Source organism: Barbus barbus (genome assembly GCF_936440315.1).
Source record: "Barbus barbus genome assembly, chromosome: 42".
NCBI classification, from domain to species: domain Eukaryota; kingdom Metazoa; phylum Chordata; class Actinopteri; order Cypriniformes; family Cyprinidae; genus Barbus; species Barbus barbus.
In genome coordinates, this window is record NC_136720.1 from 3290675 (window position 1) to 3313812 (window position 23138).

General features: G+C 38.7%; 3 protein-coding genes across 3 annotated transcripts in view; 1 reads left to right on the forward strand and 2 right to left on the reverse strand.

Annotated features, from left to right (window-relative positions):
• Positions 1 to 20117, reverse strand: part of LOC306861656 (uncharacterized protein) — a 72509-nt gene extending 52392 nt beyond the window's left edge. Inside the window, exon 1 of the mRNA XM_079404057.1 lies at positions 20070 to 20117. The gene's annotated coding sequence lies outside the window, so the exon portion shown is untranslated. The remainder of the gene's footprint in view (positions 1 to 20069) is intronic.
• Positions 202 to 20085, reverse strand: LOC306861639 (uncharacterized protein). The gene is made up of 3 exons (XM_079404032.1): positions 19936 to 20085; positions 19461 to 19564; positions 202 to 4380 (listed from the first exon to the last, which is right to left on the reverse strand). The coding sequence occupies exons 2-3, from the start codon at positions 19543 to 19545 to the stop codon at positions 3164 to 3166; spliced, it is 1302 nt and encodes a 433-aa protein (XP_079260158.1). The 5' UTR covers positions 19546 to 19564; positions 19936 to 20085; the 3' UTR covers positions 202 to 3163.
• LOC306861123 (uncharacterized protein) overlaps positions 16223 to 23138 on the forward strand; it is a gene marked incomplete at its 3' end in the record, with an annotated part of 730281 nt that continues 723365 nt past the window's right edge. The window contains exon 1 of the mRNA XM_079403214.1: positions 16223 to 16480. The remainder of the gene's footprint in view (positions 16481 to 23138) is intronic.

Below are 23138 nucleotides of genomic sequence, written 5' to 3' on the forward strand. Positions count from 1 at the left end.
TCCTGAAAATGAATCCTGAAAAAAGCATCACAGGTCCCAGAAAATATTAAGCAGCACAACTGTTCCCAACATTGATTATTAATCAGCATATTAGAATGATTTCTGAAGGATCATGTGACACTGAAAATTCAGCTTTGCTTCACAGGAATAAATTATATTTTAAAGTATATTAAAATAGAAAACTTTATTTTATTTAGGCAAGGCAAGTTTATTTATATAGCACATTTCATACACAGTGGTAATTCCAAAGTGCTTTACATAAAATAAAGTGAAATAGACATTAAAAATCAATAAAAACAAGGAATTTTAAAATGATATAGAAATTGATTTAAAATAAATTTAAGAAAATGATTATACATAAAATTCATTGCAGTCAGTTCGGACATATAGCACAGTGCTCATTTAACAAATGCACAGTTAAACAGATGAGTTTTGAGTCTTGATTTAAATGTGGCTAATGTTTTAGCACATCTGATCTCTTCTGGAAGCTGGTTCCAACTGCGGGCCGCATAATAGCTAAAAGCAGACTCCCCTTGTTTTGTGTGAACCCTTGGTATTTCTAACTGACTCGATCCTAATGATCTGAGTGGTCTGTTCGGTTTATATTCAGTGAGCATATCAGCAATATATTTAGGTCCTGGGCCATTGAGTGATTTATAAACAAGTAAAAGTACTTTAAAATCAGTCCTAAATGTAACTGGAAGCCAGTGTAAGGACCTGATGACTGGTGTGATATGCTCAGATTTTCTGGTTCTAGTCAGAATCCTGGCAGCAGCATTCTGGATGAGCTGCAGTTGTCTAATGGTCTTCTTGGGAAGGCCGGTGATGAGACCATTACAGTAATCCACCCTGCTGGTGATAAAGGCATGAACAAGTTTCTCCAAGTCTTGACTGGAAACAAAACATCTAATTCTTGCAATGTTTTTGAGATGATAGTATGCTGATTTAGTTACTGCTTTGACATGACTACTGAAACTAAGGTCTGTCTCCAGAATCACCCCAAGATTTCTGACTTGATTTTTAGTTGTTTGACCCCTAGAGTCAAGGTATGCATTCACCTTGAGAACTTCATCTTTGTTTCCAAATGCAATGACTTCAGTTTTCTCCTTGTTTAACTGAAGAAAGTTCTGGCACATCCAACTGTTAATTTCATCAATGCATTGGCAGAGGGAGTCAATGGGGCTGTAGTCATTTGGAGATAAGGCTAGGTAAATCTGGGTATCATCAGCATAGCTGTGATAGGCAATTTGGTTCTTCCTCATTATCTGACTTAGTGGGAGCATATACAGGCTAAACAAGAGCGGTGCAAGAATTGAGCCTTGTGGGACCACATGTCATGGCCGTCCACTTAGACTTATGCTCTCCTATACTCACATAATAACCTCTCCCTTCTAAGTATGACCTGAACCATTTGAGTGCCATCCCAGAAAGCCCGACCCAGTTTTCCAGTCTCTCTAGAAGTATGTTATGATCGACAATGTCAAACGCAGCACTAAGATCTAGTAGTACCAGCACTGATATTTTGCCAGAATCAGAATTAAAGCTAATATAATTTATTATCTTAATGAGTGCTGTCTCTGTGCTGTGATGTGCTCGGAAACCAGATTGAAAATTGTCCAGGTATCCATTTCAGTTTAAGTAGTTGTTCAGCTGATTAAAAACTACCTTTTCAATAATCTTACCTATGAAAGGAAGATTTGATATGGGTCTATAGTTGCTCAACATGGTTTTATCAAGATTGCACTTTTTCAGAAAGGGCTTAACAACTGCAGTTTTAAGGGAGTTTGGAAAAGTCCCAGAAAGAAGTGAGGCGTTCACTACTTCTAAGAGATCAGCACATTTTTGAAAAAGGATGTGGGAAGTGTGTCAAGATAGCAGGTTGAAGATTTAAGGTGCGTACTATTTCTTCCAAAATTTTGTTATCAATTTTTTTAAAAACACACATTCACTTCTTTTTGAAATTGCGGTTGAATCTGTGTGACCTCTGCATAACTTGAGGATGTGCCAATCTCCTTTCTGATATTATTGATCTTCTCAGAAATGAGGGAAGCAAACTCATTGCATTTGCTGTCGGAGAGCATGTCACTGGGAATCTGACTTGGGGGGTTTGTCAGTCTCTCAACAGTCGCAAAAAGAGTGCGAGTGTTGTTTAAGTTACTGTTTATAAGGTTTGAAAAGAAAGTCTGTCTAGCTGTGGCATGAAGGCTGTGAACACATTGAAAGCATGAAGGCTGTCTTTATAGATGCTATAGTGAATTTCGAGTTTTGTCTTCCGCCACATCCGCTCAGCTTTTCTGCATTGTCTTTTCATGCTCTGAACTGCTGTTGATTTTCACCAAAGTGATTTTTGTCTGCTAGTCTTCTTGCTGACCTTTATCGGAGCAATATCATCAATAACATTCTTAACTTTTGAGTTAAATGACTCCAGGAGAAGATCAACAGGGTCTGCAGAAATGCTTGGTGTTAATGATATTGCCTTCATAAACAACACACTAGTGTTCTCGTTAATGCATCTCTTTCTGATAGAGACAGATCTAGATTCAGTGGTGACTGAGATCAATATATCAAAGAAAATACAGAAGTGATCAGATAGTGCTACATCCTTAATTACAATGGATGAGATGTTTAGACCTCTACTGATGAGTAAATCTAGAGTGTGTCCACAATTGTGTGTGGGTCTGTGCACATGCTGAATCAGGTCAAAAGTGTTTAAAACAGTTGCAATTTAAATTGCAATAATATTTCACAATATTATTTTGTGAAATAAAATTCAGTTTTTAGTAAATAGATACAGCCTTGATGAGCATAAGAAACTTCTTAAAAAAAAAAAAACTTTACTGATCCCAAACTTTTGAATGGCAGTGTATTATACTGTAAAACATGTTTTCTCAGGTAACCTAAAATGTACATCATTTAGTTACATCAAGGGTCAAATCAAATATAAATAGCACATTAAAGGTAAAAGTTACACTTTTGTGTGTGTGCTATACAGGTCTGGTATAAATGTTTTTACTCAGGTGTCCACCCAATAGAGAAAACAAATAGCTTGTAACATTGCTTGTAAATGACAGATTTATCCAGATTATATTTTATTGCTTGATGCATTATTGTGTCACATTTGTTGATTATAATCAGACCTGAAAGTGCTGGATCTGAAGATGATCTACTTACTGTGATGTATTTTTGTATGTTTGTGTAGATTAGATGATTGGTTGAAATGCTGCCCACATGCAGTGCAGTAATACAGTTGCTCTCCAGTGTGAATCCTCTCATGTGTTTTCAGACTTGTTGAATGACTGAATCTCTTGTCACAGTGTGAACACTTGTAAGGTTTTTCTCCGGTGTGGATCCTCTCATGTTGTTTTAAACAGTTTGCTGTAGTAAAAGTCTTTTCACACTCAAAGCACATGTACTCTTTCACACCGGTATGTCTTTTCTGATGTTTTTTCAAATTTTGTATTAATAAAAAACTCTTTCCACATAAATAACATGAATGTGGCTTCTCCTTTGTATGAACTTTCAGGTGTGTCCTCAGGTTTGTAGCCCACAAAAATGTTTTGCCGCATTGATCACATGAGTACAATTTCTCTCCAGTGTGGATGTTCATGTGCTCCTTAAGGTTTACTGATTGTGAGTAGCTCTTCCCGCACTGATCACAAGCGAACGGTTTCTCTCCAGTATGAACTCTCATGTGAAGCTCAAGACCACATTTGCTTGTGAAACTCTTCCCGCACTGATCACAAGTGAATGGTTTCTCTCCAGTATGAACTCTCATGTGAAGCTCAAGAATATGTTTGTATGTGAAACTCTTTCCACACTGATCACAAGTGAATGGTTTCTCTCCAGTATGAACTCTCATGTGACCCTTAAGATGATATTTGCGTGAGAAACTCTTTCCACACTGATCACAAGTGAACGGTTTCTCTCCAGTATGAACTCTCGTGTGAAAGTCAAGACGACATTTGTGTGAGAAACTCTTTCCACACTGATCACAAGTGAATGACTTCTCTCCAGTATGAACTCTCATGTGACCCTTAAGATGACATTTGCGTGAGAAACTCTTTCCACACTGATCACAAGTGAATGGTTTTTCTCCAGTATGAACTTTCATGTGAAGCTCAAGATGATATTTGCATGTGAAACTCTTTCCACACTGATCACAAGTGAATGTTTTTTCTCCAGTATGAACTTTCATGTGACGCTGAAGATAACATTTGCGGGAGAAACTCTTTCCACACTGAGTGCAGGTGAAAGATTTATTGTCCCTTCTTTTCTTTAAATCTTTCTGTTTGGGTTTTTCTCCACTTTCGATTTTTGATACATGATTTTTATCCTCAACTTCACTCAATTCCTCTTTATCCTCATTGTCTTCAATAAACTCTGAAATAAAAGTAAAAGTGAATTTTCAGTAACTTGTTAAAAAACACAAAAGTGAAAGAGCATAAGAAATTGAAAGGACATAAAAAACAAACCCTGATATAACAGCAGAAAGTAGACAATTGCATAACATTTTTATCATTTTGATGCAATTTCATAAATTACACTTCCCTGAAACTTTCCATGAATGAGGTACACTGATCTTCAAGTTATTAGTTTTAAAATATTATAGGTACAAATCTCATGTTTCTATAGGGAGAACTATTAAATATGTTTGATCAACTACATGAGCGAAAGTCTTGTATCGCTTCAAGTGCAGCAGCTCTTGAAGTGCAGAGATACACTGATGTTTTTACTCATATACTATATTGAATAAATGTACGCAGGTATTTCACTCATTATAAACTTGAAAGCTGTGGGAATTAGTAAAGCTATGCGATATACACACTAGTGTTGTCAAAAGACCCGGTACCAAGTCGGTACTAAAGAAATGAAAACGTCATGGTATCAGGTTTAAGTACCGGTGGTACAGAGTACCCGGTTCTTGCTGCGCTATCTGAAAGGTGTGCAGATGCGCTCTCTTCATAAGAGCACAGAGACATGGCGACATCAAAAGGAGGAAACTAACAAACACTTTAAAGACGATACCCGGATCAAATGAAAGAGTTCAAGTAGGCAAGTTTCAATTTAATATTTAGATCTTTTGTTATGAAAACTATTCCATATTTTAATTTGAATGTCGAATTGAAATAAACATCGCCATTATTAGCGAAGTTAATCGTTAGCATAAGCGTGGCTAACGCTAATATCATGAGCATTAGAATGAAGTTTCTTTATTAAATGTTTAATGCGCCTATAACTTTTATTAGGGTAAAAAAAAAAAAAAACGGGAGGACATGATGGTATTTACTATTTTTACACACCAGAGGCTTTTTTTGAATCTAATGTACAAATGGTTAACAGTGTTTACATCATATCAGAACAGTAGTTCTGGGCTTTTTTTTAGTTAGTTAGTTGTGTTTCTTGGCTGGATAACTAGCAGGTTTTAAAAGCCCTTTAAAATTGAAAACATTTACACAGTTTGGATTAAATGAAAGTTCGGTCAAATTTTATCTCCTGTAGACTTTACAATAATCATTAACATGACTTCATGTTATTATCTAACATCAACATGCAGTGAGTGAACAATATTACAAGATTAATTCATGTTTGTCTTATTTAATACAAACTCGATCATTCATGTTTGTTCATTGTACATAAAATCAAAAGTTCAGTCTGTTAAAATTATTTAATGTATTAGTAAATTTTTAAATTAACCCTAAGAAGAATAATTGCAATATAACTATTGTTTATTGATAGGTCATGTTATCTAACAAATGTAATCTTATTGTAACGTGTTTTTAATGCTACAGTTTCCATCCATTTGAAATACACTTGTCTTAAAGGGGTCCTATTATGCTCTTTTACAAAGTCTTGATTTTGTTTTGGGGGTGTACTAGAACATGCTCTCATGCTTGGTGGTTCGAAAATCGCATTATTTTTCACATAATTTACATTATTACAATACCTTTCTCCCCAGCCTGGCACAAACGGCTCGAATAGTTCCAGGTTTGACGAAGGCCCGCCATCCATAAAACGAAATGTGTTGTGATTGGTTAGCTGTCCCAGTGCGTTGCGATTTGGCTAACAGCTTAGACAGTGTTTCAATACTGCCAATACTTTCAATACTTACATTAAATAAATGTAATCTTATCTAAATTTACTATAAAAGCTGAGGTTTGATATCTACTGAAATGTTATATTTTACCTATATCTTATGTTGCATTTGGTCAGACTCAGCCCACTGCTTTACTTAAGGCACAATATGTAAGATTTTTTTTTATTAAAACATCCAAAAACTACAGAAGTTCTAAGCGGCCATGCATTATTATTTTTTTCCTTCTCGTTTTCTCGTGATCACGACTTACGTGGAAAACGCTTTACGTGGAATTAAACGCATTGCGTTCTTATTATGGGCTCGTCTTGTCTGTACATTACTAATAATGTGTATGCTGACTTTTGTCTTTTAAATACACTCTCAATTAAAGCATTAAGCCAGGTTAAGCATTTAGAATGCTCCTGTCAAGGTTGCGTTCATTACTATAGCAACAGTAGACTCACGATGCATTGTTTTAAAAATCAAACAATCATTAAAAGAACCACTTTTGTAATGTCGAAATCACAAGAAAAATAAGTCGTGATAACGAGAAAACAAGAAAAAAATAATAATAATGCATGGCCGCTTAGAACTTACGTAAAAAAAAATACTAGAACAGTGTTATATATTTTGCTGATTTGTGTACTTACATTATCCCAAATGTTTCGAAGAATGTTTAATTCCACAGAAATAAGTAATTTTAACTAGTGAAACGGACCGTGTCCTTGCGTCGCCTGCAAATGACGTCATACACCCTCGATTTCTGGTTTTGTTTTGTAGAAAACATGGAAACCCCAAAGACACTTTAATATGTTATGCATTTTATTAGACAGGTGACGAACGCACAGAGTAGCATTATAACCGAACTTTCAACACACTCACATGTATCTAGTATGAGAAAACCATAAATATATATACGTAGATGTCTCATAAGCGACTGTTCCTATGGGCCGTATACATAAGCCGTCCGCCATATTGCAGCGGTGAACTTGACGTCATTCACCATAGTAATCACTGAATATTCGAAAGATGCCACAATCCTGCACATAACGGCTTAACAGCTCTGTGCGAACCTACAGTATGGTGAATGATGTCAAAAATACGCTTGGAACGGTTGAATAGGGCATCTACATTTCTATGGAGAAAACAACGCTGTTTTACCTCACATACACACGACCGGAAAGAGCGGAAGCACTCGACTGTGGCATAATAAAAGCTCTGCTGCTTTCGAGCCCTGCATCGCACTCGTCCTTAATTAGCAATCACTCCAGCGTCCTTGTTTCGCTTCTACAACTTTCAGCCCCACCCTGCTTCATACTACAGTGACCTTAATAAGCCTTTAATACTTTAGCTCATCGGTTCTCAACCTTTTGGAACTAAAGCCCCCCCACCATGTACCATTATTTTACATGTAAAACATGTTGCATTTAATTTGTTCGTTGCATTCTATACTAAGCATTTGCATACTATCCTCCCTAAATAATATTCAGTACTAACGGTGTTGTTAGAAAGGGGATGTCACTAATCTGCTGAGCAAAATTATCTCCAAACATGACCTGACAGATATCTTTGGCAGCAGTTAAGATTAGCGCCTCTGCAATTGTGTGAGGTTTTCCTACTTTAGCAACTCGTTTGGAGATGTAGTAGGATGCTTCTAGACACCTGTTGAACACTGATGTGTGTTTGCTGAGGTTGCGTTTCTGGGTTCGGTTGCACCAGCAGGACATACACCCGGTTGTAAGGCTAGGCTGGACGTAAAATGCACTTTAAATCGTGCGTAGAATTTATACCCGTTGCACCATCTCTGCGTAGTGCTACGTCTGACACTAAGGGTGCTTTCACACTTGGTTCGATTGCCTGGTCCGAACCTTAGTTCGTTTGCTCCCCCCTCCCCCTGCTGGACTGCGATCATATCATTTTATTTGGGTCCGAACCCCGGTTCGTTTGCGTCATCAAGCCAGCAGCTGTTTACCCCGTTGCTTAGTAACAACGGCGCGGGAGAAGGCGGCAAAATGCATAAGATTGCTCTCTGCACTTTTATATATTTACGTTTTTGAACTGTTCGTTTTGTTTACAAAGCTTCAGTGCATAAAGCATTTACGTCTGTCTTACGAATGTACTGCAAATGCTCTAAAGAATGCTGAAAGCGAACAGAAATTAGATATACAGCTCTCTGCTTGCAGCTCGACATGAATCCAAGATGGCGGCGCGGTCAGACGCTGCGGCTGCTCCGGGTCCCAAAGACGGTGCTTTTAATGTCATCTGTTCGTCTCCAAATAGTGTAAAATTACCGCTAACTCACAAGGACAACAACCACAAAGACCTGCATGAGTACACTTGAACTGTGACTGCTTACATCAAAAAGTGCACTGACCATCACCACACGTGCAAATCAGAAGCCATGGATGACAGCAGAGGTTCGTGGGAGATAAAGCAGCCCTCAAAACAGCAAGAGCCAATCTGTCCTGTGGCATCAAAAATGCAAAACGTTCATATGCTCAAAAAATCAACAATCACTTCACAGACAGCAGAGACACACAAAAACTGCCCACACCTCCCAACAACCGGGTGCTCTAGGATTAACCCACGCAAGGCTGCGGGTCCTGACAACATACCTGGCCGTGTTCTGAGAGACTGTGCTGCACAGCTGACAGATGTGCTTACAGATTTCTTCAACACCTCGCTGAGCCAAGCAGTCAAATCCACAACAATCATACCGGTACCAAAGAAATCACCTTTGGTACTGTCCTGTCTAAATGACTACCGTCCCATAGCACTGACTCCAATCATGATGAAGTGCTTTGAGAGGCTTGTCATGCACAACATTAAAACCAGCCTCCCCAACACACTCAACCCGCTCGTTTCCATACCGTCCAAACCGCTCTACGGATGATGCAATTTCCTCCACCCTCCACCTGGCTCTTACCCACCTAGAAAATAAAGACTCCTATGTTAGAATGCTGTTCATTGACTTCAGCTCGGCATTCAACACAATAATCCCACAACAGCTCATAAATAAACTAAACCTGCTGGGCCTTAACAATTCCCTTTGTAATTGGATCCTGGACTTTCTAACCGGAAGACCTCAGTCAGTCCGTGTCGGCCACAACACCTCGAGCACTACCACACTGAGTACAGGTGCCCCACAAGGCTGTGTGCTCAGCCCGCTGCTCTTCACACTGCTGACCCACGACTGCACTGCCAAGTTCAGCTCCAACCACATCATCAAGTTTGCTGATGACACGACAGTGGTAGGTCTCATCAGCAACAACGATGAAACGCACTACAGAGAGGAAGTGGCACAGCTGGCTGAATGGTGTGGCACTAACAATCTGTCCCTCAATGTGGAGAAGACAAAGGAGGTTGTGATGGACTTCAGGAGAAACTCTGTTGACCACCCCCCACTGACCATCGACAGCTCGACTGTGGAGAGAGTCAGCAGCACTAAATTCCTGGAGGTGCACATCACAGAGGATCTCACCTGGACCACCAACACCATGTCACTCTCCAAAAAGAGCAAGTCTCCCTCCACCCATCCTCACCACATTCTACAGGGGCAACATTGAGAGTGTGCTGACTAGCTGCATCACTGTCTGGTACGGGAACTGCAGTGCTGCTGACCGCAAGACCCTCCAGCGGACAGTGACTACCTCCTGAAACATGGACCACCCCCCATTTATGTGAAACATTCGTATAGTTTGTATTTTTTATCTTTTTAGTTTGTATAGGGTAAATATTTATATATAGTATACTTATAGTTAAAATCTGTCAGTAGGTTAGTTGTGTATAGGTTTATAGTGTTTTTTTACTTCATTGTTGTATGTCTGCATTTATATAGCACCGTGGTCCTGCAAGGCACAACATTTCGTTCCACTGTATGTCCCCACATGTAGCAGAATGACAATAAAGCTCAACTTAAACTTGAAGAAAGTGAATGAAACACACTTTTTTTTTTTCAAATAATGTGTCATTAATATTGGTTCACTTCCATGATTTGGTGCGATTGCGTTCACATCAGCAGCGAACCGTACCAGAGATCATATGAACCGAACCCCAGACCACCCTTTTTAAGCGGACTCGGGTGCGGTTCGCAGGTGCGCACCCGAGGTCGGAAGACAGCGTTCACTTTAGGGCTGGGCGATATGGCTGAAAACTGTATCACGATATCAGTGTTTCATATCGGTCGATATCGATAATTATTGATATTGCTTTTAAGGTGGTAAGTTACATCAAGTTCGTGGTATTACCAGTCTTGGCGGGGACGACGGTCTTGCATAATTTGCAGATGACATTTGGTCTGACTACGGTCAGACTTATAATATCCAAAAAACTGCCATACTGGCAAGTAGGGCTGGGTATCGTTCAAAAAATTTTGATATCGATACCGATACCTTGAGTTCGGTACCGGTTCCTGAACGGTACTTTTTTCAATACCAGTTTTATAAAATCAGTTTTAATAAGATTACATTATCTGAAAAAACTATTTTGTTTAGCTTGTTGATATTTATACAGACTCAACGCCTCATCTCCTGAGCCACTGCACAAAGGAACAAAATATATCACAATAAATAAATAAATAATTTTAATAAAGTTCAAATTGTTTTCAGTTTACACATCTGTTAGGCTACGTTTACATTAGTGTGTGTTCATTTTAAAACACATAGCTCAGACAGAATCATCATTTCTAGGTTGTTAAAGACTTCAAGAAATTTTAAATCTTCATCCACTTTCATAAGTGGGTGTTTTATTTTCTTTCACCATATGTTTTATTTTTTTTAAATTCTGGGTGTAGTATGTCTAATTATTTGAATGCATAAAAACAACTTAGTTTATTTAAATTTATTCTTAAAATAGCCTTATGAAATGTTTTATTTTTCCTCAGAAATTCTGTGTTCTGTATCTGGTTTTCAAATGAAGACATAAAACATTTAATTTATCTTTAAATTATTGAAAATCAAAGTTTATTTATTTTGGCAAACAAAGGGGGGTTACTATTAAAATTAAAACATGGAATAACTGTTGTGTGATCATTACTAAAAAAAAAAAGTTTTAATAATTTTAATAGTAGCCTAGTATTAGCAGTGCTGTCTGCTGAACAATATTAATACCGTTAATATTAAAACCGAACTTTTATTTTGACGGGTTGCCTGGAATACCTTTACAGTTCTGTATGTATATGATACGAGTTAGTTTTACTCGAATCAAAAGGTAAAATGCTCATGAAGTGACTCTCAGAGCAGTTCTAGAGCTGTTCATGTGTTTATGTCCTCATTTAGTGAGGCGGCAGACGCTGAAATGACCGCGAGCGTCACGCGAGCTTCAGTCTGTGTATAATAAACAAACCGCGCGATATAGAGAGCAGACTGCTCCGTACGCTTTATAATCGCTCTCGCGGAGGTCAAACACTGATCTATCAGCACGTCGCCGTTTCTAGTCAAACACACCTAGTGCTGCAGGATTATTGGCTCACTGGCGAGCTGACTTTCTCTTTTATTTACAATTTCCTCGCTCGCTGCGGCACTCATTTTCTGCTTATGAAGAGGAATCCAGCAGACCAGCCAGGTCTGGCTGCAGACGTGCACTCTCAGCCGCGCGTGCGCACTTAGACAAGAGACAACGATATGGCGCAACGAAACATGACACTGTTACATGATTGGCTGTTAGCATGTCACTCCCTACGTTGCTAGGTTACCAGAGAGGAGTGCCTTTGTTAATGCAACCAAACTTGCTTCGCAACCTCTGTTTTCTTCCGACGAAGAATAAAAAATATTGAACGTTTTATCGAACATATTTTTTATTGATATCGTTCACGTGTCTATCGCGATACATATCGTTATCGTTTTATCGCCCAGCCCTAGTTCACATCATCCAAACGAACTGAACTCTGACGTCAATCGAACCCGGGTGCGCACCAAAAGTGCTAGTGTGAAAGCGCCCTAAATCTTACGCCTAGTCAGAGGTAGGTGTAAAGTAAAAAGTCAGGATTTGCTCAGACATTAACTAGCAAACATTAATCCTAAAAACTAATAATTACTGCAGACGTGAATTGTAATATTTATGGTCTTTTAAGGCAGGATAAGCGATATAAATCGCGAAGCTAGGTGTTGAATATAACACACTGCAAACAGTAATTGACATAATAAAAAAATATTTCTGTACAGCTTGTAATTATGCAGTAAAATATTACATATGATCTGCGATTATTAAAAGAGATGTACCATTCGACATCTTGCTTGGAAGGACATGCTTGGAAATACTTCACGTCTTTAATTCCATTCGTTATTTGTAGCGTACCTGCCATCCTATAATCGCATTAAGTTTTGTGCTTTGTTACTTTTAATCAGAAAAAAGTATCAACTTTCAAGTTCTGTCAGTTTTATCACAAAATACAAACTATAAATATGTTTTTTCACCCACAGAAAGACGTCAGTAAAACACAGTGTCACGTAAAGTCACATTTACCTCAGGAAAGACATTCGTTGTACATAAACTCGATAGTCAGCTAGAAAAAATAAGAAGCATTGTTTTGCATTCATTATATTTTACTTAACCTGCTGCCTACATTTTTAATGTTTGTTTGAAGAAATCTGTCATAGGAACGTTCAGGGAGACTTCAGATATAAAAACGCGGACTTGTTAGAAAATGCTTACTCTGTGAAATCATGGTGTGGTGGCTTCACTTTGTCATGATGTCTTGATCAATTCAGTTCTATATTAGTAGCCTAGTTGTAGCCATTGCAAAGTGAATGTCATCTCAGCTAGCTATATCTATAACTGCTGGAGAATGTGTCAGCGTGGACGGGCATCGTCTAAGCCGGGCGTAGTTGCGCCTGATCGTAGTTTTAGTTGGTGCAACAGGTGTAAATATTTATCGTAAAGCTGGACGTTGCAAAGCCCTTAGGGGCTTACACACAGCTTTTTTATGTCTAGTTGGTGCAACCGGTCCCTGCTGTTCAAGGCCAGATAAATTTAATTTGAAAATATCTAAGGGTTTGTCTTTGAGTGTCGGGTGTTTCATTTCTAAATCGCGCTTCAGCTTGCACGGCTTCATACTATTATTTGCCAGCAGATCTGCGCATATGACACACTGGGGCAGCGGTTCAGCATCTGTCCCAGCCACCATAAAGCCAAACTGAAGATAGCTAATGTCGTACTTTCGTGTTTTACACTTCTTAGGGGTAGGAGCTGACGACGCATCGTCGTCACAACTCCTTTTCGTACGTGTTGAACTTATCCATAAACTTCCCAAAATCCTTTCCACTGCTAATCACTGACGTTCTGAAACATGTCTGCGCTGACAGCTTAATAAAAGGCAGGCCAATAAGCTCCACCTCTCCCCACCGACAAGAAAATGCAGAGGAAGAGGAACGCAGGGTTTTTGTTGTTTTTGTTTTTTCTTCCCAAGCAGAGCAGGTTTTCTTCCAAGCCGAGCAGGCTTTTTCCATGTATATTCTACATTAAAAGTGAAACGTAATAAAATACAGGTGCTGGTCATAAAATTAGAATATCATGAAAGTTGATTTATTTCAGTAATACCATTCAAAAAGTCAAACTTGTATATTAGATTCATTCATTACACACAGACTGATATATTTCAAATGTTTATTTCCTTTAATTTTGATGATTATAACTGACAACTAATGAAAGTCCCAAATTCAGTATCTCAGAAAATTAGAATATTGTGAAAATGTTCAATATTGAAGACACCTGGTGCCACACTCTAATCAGCTAATTAACTCAAAACACCTGCAAAAGCCTTTAAATGGTCTCTCAGTCTAGTTCTGTAGCTACACAATCATGGGGAAGACTGTTGACTTGACAGTTGTCCAAAAGACGCGCATTGACACCTTGCACAAGGAGGGCAAGACACAAAAGGTCATTGCTAAAGAGGCTGGCTGTTCACAGAGCTCTGTGTCCAAGCACATTAATAGAGAGGCGAAGGGAAGGACAAGATGTGGTAGAAAAAAAGTGTACAAGCAATAAGGATAACCGCACCCTGGAGAGGATTGTGAAGAAAAAAAAAAACATTCAAAAATGTGCTGGAGATTCACAAAGAGTGGACTGCAGCTGGAGTCAGTGCTTCAAGAACCACCACGCACAGACATATGCAAGACATGGGTTTCAGCTGTCGCATTCCTTGTGTCAAGCCACTCTTGAACAAGAGACAGCGTCAGAAGCGTCTGGACTGGACTGCTGCTGAGTGGTCCAAAGTTATGTTCTCTGATGAAAGTAAATTTTGCATTTACTTTGGAAATCAAGGTCCCAGAGTCTGGAGGAAGAGAGGAGAGGCACATAATCCACGTTGCTTGAGGTCCAGTGTAAAGTTTCCACAGTCATTGATGGTTTGGGGTGCCATGTCATCTGCTGGTGTTGGTCCATTGTGTTTTCTGAGGTCCAAGGTCAACGCAGCCGTATACCAGGAAGTTTTAGAGCACTTGCTGCTGCTGACCAACTTTATGGAGATGCAGATTTCTTTTTCCAACAGGACTTGGCACCTGCACACACTGCCAAAGCTACCAGTACCTGGTTTAAGGACCATGGTATCCCTGTTCTTGATTGGCCAGCAAACTCGCCTGACCTTAACCCCATAGAAAACCTATGGGGTATTGTGAAGAGGAAGATGCAATACGCCAGACCCAACAATTCAGAAGAGCTGAAGGCCACTATCAGAGCAACATGGGCTCTCATAACACCTGAGCAGTGCCACAGACTGATCGACTCCATGCCACGCCGCATTGCTGCAGTAATCCAGGCCAAAGGAGCCCCAACTAAATATTTAGTGCTGTACATGCTCATACTTTTCAGTTGGCCAACATTTCTAAAAATCATTTTTTTTGCATTGGTCTTAATTGATATTCTAATTTTCTGAGATACTGAATTTGATTTGGGACTTTCATTTGTTGTCGGTTATAATCATCAAAATTAAAGGAAATAAACATTTGAAATATATCAGTCTGTGTGTAATGTATGAATCTAATATACAAGTTTGACTTTTTGAATGGTATTACTGAAATAAAACAACTTTTTCATCATATTCTAATTTTATGACCAGCACCTGTTCATCCAGTACCCAAATAATGCCTGGTCTCTGTTTTTTCTTGAAAACAATTTTTTTTCATACTTTCATTACTTGTGGAAAAACTTGAAACAATTTTAAATAAGCATAAAGAATGGCAACAGTTTATTTTTGTTAAACTTTATTAATAAAAATAATGTGCTTTTTTTAATTAGCATGTTTTTGTGTTTTGCTTTGGTACCAAGAACTGTGGATTTTCACTGGTATTGGTACCAAACACAGACATTATGGTACCATGACAACACTAGTGCCAACATACCAAACTGACCAGCATCAAACTACAGGGTCCAAAAATGTAGTCATTAGCAAAACAGTGAGAACACAACAAAAGATTGCGATTGTGTTGCTGAATAATAGTTTTACAAATGAATTTTAACCAGTGATTGTTCAGTTCCTGTTTCATTCAGATGTTCATGTAATTAACCCTGTTCCTCCCAGTCAAGAAAACTGATTTTTCTCACAATAGTAGCAGCTGATGGGCTTTATGCATTAATGCAAATGTGTTAAATGGTGACAGCCACATCACAGAAGTAATAGCTGGACTACAGACGAGTCGTTTTAGACAGGTGTTTTCTGTTTGAGAGTGATGGGTCACTCATGAACAACTTGTTTGTGTCTGTCATGTGATGAATTAAAGATTTGGTAAAGTAATCAAATAAGTTCCTCATATCTTATCTTTGGTTGCATTACAATGATTTTCTAATTAAGGAACATGATCAAGGTTGCATAGGTGCAGGGGGCGATGGAGGGGATGTAACAATTAACCGCGAGCCGGCTGAAAATCGATTCATATATAAGACGATTAAAATCGGTTGAGATGCTAAACAAATCGCGATTCAATTAGTGGTAGAAGTTTATATGAATGCATGTCTGAGGGGAACTTACTCTCTTTAGAAAGTTTAGATGGTATGTTTTCTTTTCATCTTGGCTCTGTATAAAGCATATTAAAGTTCATAAGTGCAGCACTGCTTTGTTTAGAGCGGAAACCAAGGAAACGCTTAAAGCGCCACCTGCTGGCCGAGAGTGAATCTGCGTCTCATTCAGCTCGTCTGCCGTTTCATTTCATGCAGATTAGAGGCTGACATTTTTTCGGGAATCCCGCGGGTCACGGGAATCCCGCGGGATGGGAAATAAAATCACTATTAATAACGTGATTGGGACGGGACTGGAAAAAATGTAAGCGGGAGTGGGCGGGACCGGGAATCGTAATAACACTATGATAACTATAACTATACAGAAATATACCTTTTAAATAAATAAACTAATTTTGAACTCAATACTAGTTGTCCTGTCTCTTTATGCTCTCCTCCTGTTTGCTTTGGTGTAGCCCAGTGGTTCTCAAACTTTTTTGGTCATTCCCCACTTTAGACAAGGGGGAATTTTAAAGCCCCACCTGCCCCCATCGCCCCAACACAATGCTAATGAAATGCGCAACAAGCTTAACATGTTCCAATTTATTGAACTAACAAGTAGTATCGGAGTAACAAGTTGTATCTAAAATACAAACTATATACATAAAATAACAGAAAGTTCAAAAATAAAGAAAATAAAAGTGCATCTGTGTCATCATAACTTGCATGAAATTAAAAAAAATAGAGAAAATAAAAGTGCAGCTGTCAAAATTTTTACTAATTTCACAAATAGAAAAGATATAAAAGTGCCACTTTGCAATCTGTAAAAAGAAAAGAAGAGAAATCCATTCGGCAGGTTATCCCTGGCCTGCATTAGTGGCTGCAATTGTTTTTTTCAAGGTGACTGTTATTTTATAACATTCCCGCTTAATGTTTCCATGGCGACGCGTCATATTTGTCACGTGACACACCGCAGCCACAATAACACTGTATGATCAGATCGCCTTAATTTCCTTTTTTATTTCAAAATATTCACAAAGTTGCTTACCATGTCATCAACTATCTGATATTCCGATTCTCAAAAATGTGTAAGTGAGTGTGTTCGGTCGTTTAAAAACCTTTATAAATAATCTTGATCTATAACGTGAGATGGGCGCCACCTTGTTTCTTTGCGACTCAGTTCAGAGAGTCCTGTCTGTCATCAGTTTCTCCCGAAGTACATGCAAGAAAGTGTCCGGTGAACTCCGAGAAGAATAGAGTAAACTTTATAGTTACTTCCACTATGTTTGTCTGATGTGAATAACACACGTCGTCAAATTATATTTGAATAGATTGTTATTGCTGCTTCCACAGACATCAGTGTGTATTTTACAAACTCCAAATGTATTGTTTTACTAGTGCGTATGTGTATTTAAATGTCTGAAACCTAAAATAAACATTATTAGGTTGAAAACAATGCATAGTTGTGATATATGACAGCGCTGAGCGCGTCCCTCTCTGGTTCAGCACCAACCAGCGCGCGAAAGCATAATTTGAAACTGCCAGTTATGTCACGTCACTGAACATTCTAAATCCCATATCTGGGACCGTACTCTCAGGAGCACAGAAATAAAAATACCATATATGGGACCAAACCGGATACCGCTCAAAAGGTTAAACATTTCATTTGTAACCATGAATACAAAAATGAAACTGAAATGACGCGTTGAACACACACACACCGCGCAGTCACTCTCTAGTCTAGTGCGTGGTCTTGCTCCAGATTCCGGAAGATTTGATCTCACGTTACCATATAAGGCATAAAAAGGAAAATTTCCTCCCGTTTGGCGCGCCCCACCTGTCACATCTCTATTCCCCACCAGTGGGGCGCGCCCCACAGTTTGAGAAACGCTGGTGTAGCCGGTTAAGTGAATGGCGTTCTCCACACACCCGTAACAGTTGGTGGCGATAGTGCCAACCACCAATAATGGTAGAGAAGAAGTAGGCTTCTTCACGCACTTTTTAGCCGCGAAAATCATAACCAAAATGGAGGCAGACGTGAAAGCTACACTGCAACGACTACGGTCTGAAAATAATACGTCAGTTGTGCTCACGGATATTTCTGGGCGGTCTGAAATAACTAAAAAAAATTTACTCAGACTCAGGCAGTGTATGGATGGATGGATGGATGATTTGCATAAAATTCAACATGAAGCACACTGTGTGCATTGTTAAGATGACTTTCAGTTCAATAAAATAAATTACATTTTGGATTTTTATTCAAGTAAGCTGGGCATGCTGTGATCTGTACTGTATTTTTTTTTACTGTAACTGACAGATTCCAGCCAAAAAAAAAAAACAACAACACGGGAGTGGGAGGGAATGGGAGTCATTCTTCTGGGATTGGGACGGGACGGGATTTCCCCCCAGTTTTTTTATGGGATTGGGATGGGACGGGATTTTTTTTGTGGGAGTGGGACGGGAGAGGTTTGAAAATTCACTCCCGTGTCACCCTCTAATGCAGATATGTTTTATGTATAGTTTCGCAAAACTGAAGTCAGACCATTCTGTTTTTGCTTCAAATTTCTAAATTATACAATCTACTTTAGATTAAAACTGCTCGTGTTGCATGCAGCATCTTTGTTTGGATCATGATTAAAATGCAGTGGTTGCCTCTAATTTTAAATGGAATGAGCGCAAAGCCTTAGTTTGTTTATATGAAGAGATTTCTTTTATTTGTGTTACTTAGTTGATTTGGAGTTTGTTTTAAAAATTTTATTTAGTTTTGTTATTTACATTTTATTATTTAGCAGAGGCTTTTATCCAAAGCAACTTACAAATGAGGAGAATAGCAATCAAAACCATCAAAAGAGCAATAAGTGCTATGTTAGTATATTATTATAATGTTATATTTCAATTTCACAAAGAAATGTGCTGCATTTTGTCCAAGCAATAATAAAAGGACACATTTAATTTATAATTAGTCTTGAATCTCATTTTGTAAAAAAAAAAAAAAAAAAAAAATCATATTGAATCGTTACATCCCTAATCTCATGACATGACTCCCATTATATGGCACGTGCCTAAAAAGAGGGGTTTATGATGTGCATTATTAACAGATTACTTAAGCTACAGCCGTACCCTTATCTTCCACCGATGGAGAGAGAGACAGTTTTCAAAAGCATCCCCCCTCTACTTTTGCCCAAACCGCGGACCCCGGTGGATGTGTTCAGGGACCCTGGCTGTTCAAATATAATGTTTAACTTGAAATAAGATCTTCTCAAGACTGGAATACACTACACGACAGATTTTAAAACACTAGGCATCGCTTGCAGACTTTGTAAATAGTGAAGAGGAGCTGGGCATCACACACTAAATGACTGAGGATCATTCACTACTAGACTTTCACGTCGCTCCAATCACAACAAACTCATGCCAATCATTTTAATAAGAATCAAATGCATTGAGAATGAAAACCAACCAGTTTGTTCGTCCAAATCTTCTTGTTTGAGACTGAATACTTCTTCAATCCTGAAGTCTGCAGTCTCCTCTTTAATAAAGGCCATGTTTCTGTGTTTGTTCACTCTGTCATGATCAAGATGAGAATAATTAACAAAGAATAATTAATGCAAACTAAATCTTGTGTGTGCGTCTCAATCAGAGACTAAAAACAAGCAAACAGGCTCAAAACTACAATTTAAATCATCTATATACATTTCAATATGATTTATATTTATTTCATGATAATATATTATATATTTAGTGTAATTGTAAACTTGTTACACGTGTTTGTTGTTGTTTTGAGCAGCAGGCGTCGAGCAGAGAAACAGAGATTCATTTAGAGCCAAGATGGGTTCAGTTTCGTTTTTAAAATCTCAGTTTCTCCTTCATTACTCGCCAGATTCATGTTTACTAAACTAATTCACCATATTTAGGAGACTTTACTGTTAACTTACTCGTTTGTGGATGCGCTTTACTCACACAAGACGACGCTCTTTAATATTAAAGTATTAGGATGTTAACATAAACAATAGTTAATGTATGTTATAGTTCACTGCGGCGTGTAAAGCTTTAATTAATGAAAACAAACCTTTCCTCAGAAACACAGACGCGGGAGCGCGGCGCAGCCTTATGACGTCGCGCCACCAGGCCAAAATAAAAGTCCTGTCCACAAGAATCAAACTAATTCACACAGAAAACACACGCGTTTACAAGTAATAAAATACAGGATTAATTCAAAGAACAGATAGCAGATTTTTCTCAAGCTTCTAGGTTCTCTCTAAATGTAAGTGTGATGTGCTCACAATTCATACCAACTGCAAAGCATCTCCCTAAAATCCAGCTAGACCAGCTCAACTGTGTTTTGGAGCACGCTTAGACCACCCAAATCCAGCTAGACCAGCTCAACTGTGTTTTGGAGCACGCTTAGACCACCCAAATCCATCTAGACCAGCTCAACTGAGTCATTATACGAAACGGGTGCCATTTCCACTTCACAATTTTCTAAATTTTCATTAAGAACAAACTTTCTTTTATAAAAACTACAACTTGAAAGACATTGTTAACCCTCCAAAAAACATATTTTCCCACCTCAGGCACAAACTCCTTATTAATATTATCCTTTTTCTTCAAGCAAGGGCGACTTTCTTTTACCACTCCATTACGGACAATGTGTATGCCATTAGAGTAGTAAAACAAAAAAATAGATTTTTAAAATTGTATGTTTTCCTAATAGTAAAATGTCCCTTTTTTGGAAACCATTAATAGACAGTCTGTAATTTAATTTTTTTTTTTTTATTCTTAGATTTTTAATCTTGAAAAATGAATTTGACATTTCAATGGCCTCACTGTTTGTAGTGAAAAAACAAATTCTCTTAAAAAATACAAATAAAGTTGCATTTATTTGATTAGTCCACACAATAAGAACATCATTCAACATTAATTTCTGTAACATTTCATTTTGTTTCCATAAACTTTTAACAAAATGACCCTGTGACGGGGTGGTAAGTGATGTGACAGGGTGGTTCAATGTGACGGGGTGGTATGGACAAAGTGTTTCTCCATATGAACTGCTGGTTTTAAACTTTAAAAACTGGGGGAGGGGAAACATTAAAATAGGAGATGTAATGGAAAACTTGCTCATGCTTTGAAAAACTGAAATGAGCATCATAACAGTGACTGGGAGAGTCGCATCCACACATCCTTCTGGATTTCCATGTGGCGGGATGTCACAGGCTGTGACGCTTGAATGATTTCGAGCACATCATCGAAGAGATACCACAGGAAGTCATCTCTTGGAGGCCAGAAGAACCTGTTGGCCCCAACACGATGCATACATTTTACAAGGGCATGTGTTTCATCTGTATCCATGATGATCCCAGGATAAAGGTCATTGTCATAGTTAATCACACACCACTTTCCAATTATATTTCCGCTTTCCCAACCAATTGCTTCTGTTGGCACCTTCTGGGCTGTCTTGTTAAAAGTAAAATGCTGTGTGTTGAAGCACTGACATCTCAGCTGCTTTTGCGTGGTGCACATGCAACTAACTTCCCGGTAAAGGATTTCTCCTGGAGTAAATGTGACCACTTGGTAGGATTTCATTGTGGATGGCACTGGTGGAATCTGGCCTGGCATCCTTTCCATTGCCTGCACTACTGCTTTGGATGCTACATAAAACAACTTAACAGTTGTAGATGTTTCTGTGAGGGCCTTATATAGCTCATGGGCATCAGGTATGTCACGGCCATTGGTCACCAGCTTGTCCGCTGTTCTTTTCAAGGTTCCCCCAACACCGTCAGGGGCCCCCTTGCCATGGCTTGCCTCAAAAAATTTCCATGTTCCCCCTTTCAGACCTCGTCTTGCGAGCTCTGTGCTGAAAAGGAAGAAATTTCCTTTCTGTTTGTATTGGGTACATGGTCCATCACTCAGAAAGTGTAGAACAGATACATGTGGGTATGTGGCTTGTAGATAATTCAGCACCGGATTCATGTGTACCCATATAGCTGGGGGGCTTTTGTGTTTGGAGGGTGACACTGTGCTAAAACAAATGGGCTCTTTTTCACCACCTATGTACAAAAAACCAGTGTGCAGAGTAGCTTGTTGGTGTGAGGAACCAAAGTGGACAGCTTGAACCTCTGAGCTGTATTTGCATGTGTAGTTTTCAGAGAAGTCGATGTGGATCACTGCCTCCTCTTTTGACAGGTTCTTTTTCAACTCTCTGCAGTAGGAGTACTGTTGATTTATGTTGAATGTGTGTCTTTTGAATTTATGAAGAAGATTGTGAAATAACTCCACAAGACTGTCTTGTGTGTCCTCCATTGTTTTCTTCACTGTGATCTTGACAGTGGTAGGACCCTCCCTCGAATCTTCCCTTGCTTTCTCTGCTGTGGCCCATTGAGTGAATGCAACCTTTGCTGAGCCATTAAATCTGGAGAGCTGAACAGTCTTGTCTTTGCATTCCTCACACTCATCATACATGCACATTTTCCTAGAGGTATCACATGTTATCATTTTAGTCAAACTCTCGAGATCTGAAGTATCTATGAGCCTCAATTTATGCAACTTCTCAACGACAAATCTGAGATTTTCATGTATCTTGCACAGACGTGTTCCGTTCAGAGAGAGTGGGATGTACTACCCAAAATGGGCGAAGCTTACAGAAAAAGGAGTATTTTTCTGCTTTCTCTTTTCTGCTCCCTCCACTTTTTACGCAGCTGACGCTTCCCTCGCTCACTTAGATCACTAATCTTCTTCTTTTTTCCTTGCTCTACATCCCGTTTCCATCTCTGATGCTCACTCTCTAGATATTTTTGCCTCCTCTCAGGATCAGCATCCCGACGTGCACGGTATCGCCGTTGTCTCTCAGCAGTGCTTAATGGAGCCATGATGGAGACAGATCTATCTGCAGTTATGTTATTCATTAAACACAGATAGTTATTGAGTGAGTGAGTGAGTGAGTGAGTGAGTGAGTGAAAGAGATAGTGAGAGTGACATAGTGAGTGCTTGAGATAGTGAGTGAAATAGATTGTAATACATGTGTGAGTGATTTAGTGAGTGAGTGAATGAACCAAACAGGTTTAGGTTAACAGGAAATACTGATTAAAAATTGATTAGCTTATATTAGAATCCTTGGTTTCACACATTCTCACATTCACAC

Bases quoted from the DNA above. Each gene is read 5' to 3' on its own strand.
- LOC306861639 (XM_079404032.1), bottom strand. From the start codon at position 19,545: ATGGCCTTTATTAAAGAGGAGACTGCAGACTTCAGGATTGAAGAAGTA. The intron at 4,381-19,460 runs GTTGGTTTTCAT...CTTTTATTTCAG, and splicing joins AGATTTGGACGAACAAACTG to AGTTTATTGAAGACAATGAG.